This window comes from Physella acuta, unplaced genomic scaffold (assembly GCF_028476545.2).
Source record: "Physella acuta isolate Inbredline_101_S28 unplaced genomic scaffold, ASM2847654v3 ptg000133l, whole genome shotgun sequence".
In the NCBI taxonomy this organism is placed as follows: Eukaryota; Metazoa; Mollusca; class Gastropoda; family Physidae; genus Physella; species Physella acuta.
In genome coordinates this window covers 468,436-477,357 of record NW_026731652.1, presented here as the reverse complement: position 1 = coordinate 477,357, position 8,922 = coordinate 468,436, and the positions used below count along the sequence as shown (strand labels likewise).

At 37.8% G+C, this 8,922-nt stretch overlaps 1 protein-coding gene across 1 annotated transcript; it reads left to right on the top strand.

Annotated features, from left to right (window-relative positions):
* Positions 1 to 4,265: 4,265 nt before the first annotated feature.
* Positions 4,266 to 7,761, top strand: LOC131935170 (homeobox protein ceh-30-like). Its single transcript, XM_059291539.1, has 5 exons — positions 4,266 to 4,301; positions 5,737 to 6,267; positions 6,603 to 6,821; positions 7,100 to 7,339; positions 7,594 to 7,761. Exons 1-5 carry the CDS (start codon positions 4,266 to 4,268, stop codon positions 7,759 to 7,761), a joined length of 1,194 nt encoding a protein of 397 aa, XP_059147522.1.
* The last annotated feature ends 1,161 nt before the right edge of the window (positions 7,762 to 8,922 follow it).

Genomic DNA, 8,922 nt, shown 5'->3' with positions numbered 1-8,922 from the left:
TGTTACGGTTTATATATTTTAACATTGAAACACATACTACCACAGAACTAACTAGCTACTAGTGGGTCTGAAATGTTTGGCTGACAATTTTCACAGATCTAAAACATTATGTTTAACTGATGCCATCAATGTTTATGTTACCATTGTACACTTTAACTTGATCCGCCCCAATCTATCACTTTTCAAATGGATCATTTTTTTAAAACATTTTTTATATCTTAGAGCAGGGGTCTCCAAACGTTTGAGTCCGAGGGCCGCATTAACCATCAAATTTCAGTTCGGGGGCCAGTTTCTTCCAGGCATGTCTTTGATTTTTCTGGCCAAAGTTCCTCAGCCATCACCAACAAACGTTTTTTTCCCGTGGACAAAAAGATCTCCGCGGGCCGGATGAGAGGACTTCGAGGGCAGCATCCGGCCCGCGGGCCGTAGTTTGGAGACCCCTGTCTTAGAGGGAAAATATATACAGTTATAGACACAAAATCATATGATAAAACCAGCGCAATAGAAAATTTCAACAGTAGGTCGTACATACATTTCCTCGAAACCCGCTCATTCCATATGTCATACAGTACTAACATACAAACATACACAGCGTTAAATGAGATATATTATATCTAATCATATTACGAGATGATTAACTTAAATGGTCCAAGTAATGTATAGTTTTATCAATATCTTTATGGTCCAATATTTTTCTTTCATCCCAACCACATTAAAATATGATTCACCATTATAAGACACGTTTTTCTCCAAAATTTTACGGTACAAAATTTGGACTGTATTTCTTCCCGGTTTTATTGTACAACGTTCATGTTAAAAATATCTATTTTCTGTCAGTTCTACATTTTATGTATTTGTCCAATTTTATCATCTCACATTTATGCATGTGATTTTCTCATGTGTTATACTACAATATATAAACCTCTTACTGTCCATGGTTTTCTAGTCCTACGTTGTGTTTTTTATATGGATTATCCAGTTTTAAGGTCTTACATTTTGTATTTATTTAAGGGTTATCCAGTCTTAAAGTCCTTGTGTTTTTGTTTTTTCTATATGACTTTCTCCAGGTTTTGGTCCACCATTTGTGAAGTGAAGAACATCGTTTTATCTACATAATTGTCGTCCTACTCGTCTTGTTTGAACTGTATGCGTTTATAAAACTAGATCATTACTAGAAATACACTGCAGTAGAAAATGTAATGCATGTGATATAGTCGCACATATGTGCCCCCGGTGCAGATATAATTTTAACTCCGGTGTGTTTATATCCCAACCCTCCTCTCTATGTTAACTTATATCGGAAGTTCTGTAAGAAATATATTTACATCGTGTATTTTTATAAATTGATCATTTATTTATATTAGTAAGCACCATGTTGGATTACGTTTTTTTCCCGTATGGTAGATTGATGATCACAATGTCTGTAGTTTTTTTATGTTTGATAGCTTCAGGTTTAGCAGGAAATTATAAAAAAATCTTTTCCTTATCCAAGATTGGGCTGTAATATTGTAAGACCTAAAACAACTAAAGAAAAACGATTGGGATTTTGAATATTGCGCGATACAAGTTATAGACGATCCCTTAATGTACACCCACCCCACACCCTCACCTAAATTACCAAGCTACAAACTAGCTTAATGAATAGTATTAAAATATAAAGCGAACTATTGCCCACGTATGAAAGATTACACAGCGTAATTTTAGAGAGTTTAGGACTATTGTTTAGCGTAAGGCTGACTTTTAAGCCAACTATATTCTTAAAGGTATTTTGTTAATACACGTCTGTAAAACTCTATTCTTGATTTTCCTAATATTTTTAATTAAAAAAAATAACTTTATTTTTAAATACTGTAAAGAATAATTTTCTCAGCGTACCATTCCATAGCTATTATTGTATCAACCACTTTCTTTGCTACAACAACCACCGACCTCATCTTACAACCACTGCCCCAACCACTGCCCTCACTATACAACCACTGCCCTCATCTTACAACCACTGCCCTCGTCTTATAGCCACTGCCCTCAGTATATAACCACTGCCCTCATCTTACAACCACTGTCCTCATCTTACAACCACTGCCCTCATCTTACAACCACTGCCCTCATCTTACAACCACTGCCCTCATCTTACAACCACTGTCCTCATCTTACAACCACTGCCCTCAGTATATAAGCACTGCCCTTAACTTACAACCACTGCTCTCATCTTACAACCACTGCCCTCATCTTACAACCACTGCCCTCATCTTACAACCACTGTCCTCATATTACAGCCACTGCCCTCACTATACAAGCACTGCCCTCAGTATACAGCCACTGCCCTCAGTATATAAGCACTGCCCTTAACTTACAACCACTGCTCTCATCTTACAACCACTGTCCTCATCTTACAACCACTGCCCTCACTATACCAACCATTGCCCTCATGTTACAACCAGTGCCCTCACTATATACCCACTGCCCTTAGTATATAATCACTACTTTTGCTATACCAACCATTGCCTTCACTGTATCAACCATTTTCCCTTACCACACCAACCATATTGTTAAATGCACCAACCACTTTTATTGCCGCTATTTTTGTTCATTCCATATTAACCTATCTACATATTGTACACATATTTCTACAAGTTATATACAATCTATATTGTATACACAGTACACACCTCTAAAATTTACATACAATGGTTTATTTTAAAAAGAAAAGAACGTTGATTTTTAACATGACCTGAGCTAGTGACTGCTAAGCATATACCCTATCCTTTTTTTCTATTATCACCAACGACAAAATGTTTAAGAATATTTCTAGTAAAAAAATAGTCTTAAAGGTAAAAATAAAATTGTTTTGTACAAATAAAATAGTTTTCAATCTGTTTCCTACACGTAGAGGACGGACTGCGAATATCGGTGATGTCGAATGTTTTTTAAAAGAAAGTTTTACACAACTAAATGACACAAGATTTACACTAGAACCGGTAACACTATTCTACTAAACAAAATTAGATGTTGTAAAGCATTTGAATTTGATAATTTTTTCCCCAGTATTTTTATTAGCATACACTTCTGTGTGTGTGTGTGTATAAAATTCGAAATAATATAGGTAATAATATATAATATAATGACTAAAAATTGTATTTGCTTTTTGGATTCAATAAAAAAATTTAGCTTAAATATAAAAATTGTTGTTCTTTGTTAATTGTTATTAAATCACTAAACCCCATTATGATTTTTATGTCATGTAGGGTTTTATATATTTAAAAGTTTTTTTTTACAATGATTTAAAGCATTCACATAAGTGACATATATTCCAATACAAACTTTAAGCTTTATTTTACAACGGCATGTTGTTATACATTACATTCACGGCAATCCTAATAGGTACGTACGCGTACATTATTCTTTTGTATTTGAACAATATCAGTTCAACGATTAACTTATATCAAGGTAAGTAACTCGTGTTTTAGCACGGGTACTCTCCCCTTAGACTATTGTTTGGCTGACACCGACAAACAATAACAAGCGAATGTCAAACCTTCCGCGCATGCGCAGTTAGGCTTCAGTTATAGTAAAGTATTGAAGCAATAACCAGACTATTTATTTTAATAAACACGACCTAACTATTCCAAAGTGTGTACCTAGAACTTCAACACCACATTTTCCTGACACCACTTTGTGTATAGTGACACCGACGATAAAAAACAATAAATTTTTAATGGCAGTAATTATTTAATCTATCCTCCATTGTGGTGCTTGATATTTTTTGTTCAGCTAAAACTGCAGACGTGAGGCAGACGATTCGAAGTAAACTCCACCCATGACACTGATTTCTTATTGACACTGGAGGCCGTGTCACATGACCTGAGCTGACTTCATTTGACCGATGGTCAAGCCTAAAACAAAACAGCTCACCCCCCGTGTGACGTCATCTGTCAGTCAATACTCGGTCAGTGTTTAGGGAAACTTTGACGTGTCACTGACTGATCACTGATTGTCACAAGGTGCCGCGCTCTTTGTGGTCAGTGGCGTTTTTAACTATGATATTATTTCAAACTTTTTGACATTTGGGAGAATCCAGTATATAAGAAGGGGGGATGACTCCTTAAGTCATTTAGTCGTGAATCTTTTCATAGCATCAGCACATTACTGGATAGATCAGTATTAGAGATTTGTGTTGGGGTATTTCTGGGATTATTTTTTGGTTTATAACCAATTTGTTTTAAACTCGTGTGGAAAATTCTGAGATAATTTTTCGGAAATATTTTACAATGTTGATTAACTGCAGAACACAAGACGACAAAAAGGTGAGTATTATTGATGTATGTGTGAGTAATATGGATGTTTATCTGATTATTATAATGTTCGATTGACAATTATGTCTTTAATGTGAACTAATCATGAGAACTACCTTCAAAGCCCCAATTAATTAGTTTGCCAATTATAATGCTATGCCCATACAAACAGACGGAGTCTACTGCAGTTTTATTCAAGACTTACTAGCGAGCAATAATTTGAAAAAATTTTTTTACTATTAACCCATTTAAAAAAAAATCAACTTCGGCTTGTTTTTCTTTCTAATTTTGTTTAAGAACAAAATCCTTGCACCCACTTGTACTAACCAGGCTGGTTTAGAAAATTCAATTGTTGAAAAGTCAGGATATTACATACACTATGTTGTAGTTATGACAAAAATGTTCATGAAAGTATACAAAACGTGCTCTCCATAGTGATACGGTTACATTAAGCAGAACGGATTTATATGGACAGAGTTGAATTTTTTTTTAAAACTTCGTTTATAATTCGTAAATTTTTGAAGTTTTATTTATTTACTCTCATTTATGTACTTCATTCGATGGATCATCTCTCCACTGCCCCCCCCCCCCCCCATCAAGATCGCCACCCGATTTAACCTAACACAATTGAGTCCTACACATTAGACCTCTAGCCATTCACACAACACAACAGACGGCAGTAACGGCCCTGTATGTGTTTAGTTCGGTGACTTGTACCGTGACCAGTAGCGACACCAGGGAAACAAATGTGTCGTCACGCATGACTGCACGTGATGACCTCATACCACGACACCTTGGTCTGTGTTACGGCGTGATGAATTCAATCACAACTGGCAGGTGTCAATCTTCCAATCACCCTCCGCTTCTGTACACTGTGTTTTGTTTTCTCATTAGAAAGCCATCCTAGAAATATGTAGTGATTTGATTGGGTGGATTATATCTATTGGGATTCGAATATTGGCCAAATGTAATTTTTCTTTTTGTTTCACAAGGTTGTAACCTATTTTTTCACTTACTCAATACACCCTGATTGCATGTTGTGGTCCCTGGTACACGTTAGTTTTATCTTTAGATTAGAATAACGCAAGAACTGAGGAAAAGCGTGTTTGTAATGTGCGTTCAGAAATATTGATAGTGTTTCATTACGTTGGATAAAAGTAGATTTTTTTTAAACGAAGTTCTTGTAGTTTAACTAACCATTTCTAAGATTAGTGTTTATTTAATACCTAGAACATATTCTATTATCCAGTGTTTTTTATTCTATAAGAACCTTATACACAAAATAACGCCCTCCCCTCCAGCCAATGTGTGCCGATTGTAACGCAGTTTGAAGTTACATAATTAGCCAAATTGTTGCGACCGACCTGAGTGAGTTATTGCTGTCATAATTAGACGACGTAACATGAGACAAAGTTTGTTTTATGGTTTTCATTTTTTTAACTTTCAGACTAATGCCGTGGACGTGACCTGCTCTTCACCTGAGCATGTCAGTAATGAGCTCGTGTCACCTGACTCACCTGTGTCACCTGACTCACCTGTATCACACACACCTGCCAGGGTCACGCTGACCAGAGAGACGCCAATTTCCGCCGGAAGTCCTGGTCTGTCACCGGTACCAAGGTACCCAACACCAGCCGTGACCGGCCAGCAGACAACAACAGCAGATAATCGACCTTCACCTGTCGAGGTCAAGGCTACAGCTCGCCCTAGCAACTTCTCTATCAACGCCATTTTGGGCAGAGCGCCCTCTACCAGAGCGTGCTCCACGCCCAAGGGAGAAAACTCCAATCCGTGTGGACCTTCATCAGACACCCACCTGTGTACCCCTGGGGCAGACACCAGTCCGTGTACACCCGCGGGAGACGCCTACTTGTGTACACCAACAACAGGGCAGGGGAGGCAACCCAATGACGTCAACACCCCACACAATACCACTCACAGAAAACGAAAACGGGAGGAGAGTACCGCAGACGAAACGGTAAATACGAAATACACAAGTTATTCCCCTTGATAAATGTTTTGTCAGATTTCTATTTTACTAGACTTGGTACATTTTCATCATTTTACAACTTAGCGTTTCTCAAGGCAGACCTCTTTCCAAAATCCAATCATAAAGTGGAAGTGTATTACAAATATTTTAGACATTTTATAAAATGTACCATTTTAGAAAACTGATTAGTCTAAATAACCTAGGACACATTTATAACAATAATTAAATAATAAATGACGTTAAATTGTAATTATAAGTATTCATAAGCTACTACTATCAAATTAAATGAACAAAGTTCGATAACTCCGATGTTATTGTTGCAGGAGCCCCGCCCAGCCAGCTCTGAGTCTTCCTCTTGTAGCAGCTGTGAGTCCTGCGCCAAACGTCACTCGACCCACCCCCGCAGGAAGATGGAGAGGACAAAGTTCTCCAAGGAGGACATCTCGGCACTCAACGAGTCCTTCTGGAGAGACCCATATCCCAGTTCCCAGGAGATGGAGAAACTGGCCAAAACACTGGGTCATGGGATTGTCCAAATCAAGGTGAGCTTTTACATACTTCGGCTTCAACAGTACATCTATACATACCCACACTACCACACGGCCATCTCTCTCTCTCTCTCTCTCTCTCTCTCTCTCTCTCTCTCTCTCTCTATATATATATATATATATATATATATATATATATATATATATATATATATATATATATATATATATATATATATATATACGTATTTGTAGTGTATTTGTTAGTAGATTAAATGAAGTCCATTTGAAATATATTAACGTATACTTACTTAACCCCCCCCCGTTACCAGACCTGGTTCCAGAACAAACGAGCGTCTATCTCCGGCACCAGACAACCCAAGCGGCCAGTGCCCGGCCCAGTGATGGCCTTCCAGCTGAACCTGAAGATGGACCAGGACCAGCAGCAGAAGATCTTCCTGCTGCCCCCGTCTGCCGGCACCCCCACTGACCAGTACGTCGTCCAGCCGACCCCTGTCAGACACGCCCCCGGTCATCTGACACACGGTCCAGCATCTGACACGGCACATCTCGTGAGTGGACTTCCGCCGTATCACGGGTACACACTACACACCTTGCCGAAAATAGATTACCACATGGGACTTAACTCCAACCACAATATGGGACAGAACTCTAACATGACTGCAGTTAACCAAGCTTTAGCAAATAACACTTTATTCTCTCCCCTGATCTCGCCCTACCCCTCCTCCACATACACCCCATACGTACCCACAGAATCCCAGAGTCCATACCTCCCGCCACACCTCCTCCACTCCCATCTGTACAGGAACAGCGACCTGTATCCACTAATGGCATCCAATCCACTAATGTCATCCAGACATCCAGGGATGTATCCACTGACCGGACCAGCAACACCACCATCCCTGCATCCACTACTTCTCAGCCACGCTGGCCACATGTCAAGTACACAACAGCTAGAGAAATACGTCACTAGCAATAGGGATTCTGGGTGGCACGCAAAACTACTCTAAGTTGTGATCATAGAGAATCTGCATGGCACGCAAAACTATTGTAAGTTTTGATCACATATTGAGAATCTGCATGGCAGGCAAAACTATTGTAAGTTTTGATCATATATTGAGAATCTGCATGGCAGGCAAAACTAGTGTAAGTTTTGATTATACTTTTGAGGATCTGCGTGGCACGCAAAAGTTTAAATCATTAATCTGTTATAAAGACTTCCGATTCTATTCGCTGTTTGAATAGTAATGAGTTGTAATTTGTAAATATAAAACAAATAATTCTATTTGATGATGTTTTCAAAATGACCTACTTGGTAATGTAATCATGTGTTACAAAATGTTATTATTTCTATAATATTTGCCTTAAAACGTTGAAACACATGACAACTTAAATTAATGACTTAAGTCAGGCTTTGAGTCAGGCATTCGGTTGATTCGTTATTGTACAGAAATATTTATTTTTTTTTTTTTTTCATCTTGTTCTATGTCAAACGAATTATGTGTTTTTTATCTTCTTTTTTTTGACAGAAACATTTTCTTCTAAATCATCTTTGCCTCTATCACACGTTACTAACACCATATACCCACCCATCATTGACTAAATCTCTACTAACTACATCACATTTTTCTACATCAACCTTTACTAAATCACCCTTGTCTAAATCATCCTTTTCGAAGTCATCATTGACTATATCATCATCGACTAAATCACCATTGACTAAATCATCATCGACTAAATCACCATTGACTAAATCATCATCGACTAAATCACCATTGACTAAATCATCATCGACTAAATCACCATTGACTAAATCATCATTGACTACACCATCATTCACTGTTATCATTGCATCTCATATTTTTATGATTAATGCTAAAACAAATTTTTCCTTGTGATAAAATAAAAAAAAAATATACACTTCTACGAGTATTTATGATGTGTGCTGTTGTCCCATTATATTTAAGGTCTGATGATGTGTGCTGTTGAATCATCCCATTCAAGGACATGAATACCGGATCAGTCACGAGTGCTAGATAAATCAGTCACGAGTGCCGGATAAATCAGTCATGAGTGCCGGATAAATCACTCATGAGTGCTGGATAAAACAGTCACGAGTGCCGGATAAATCAGT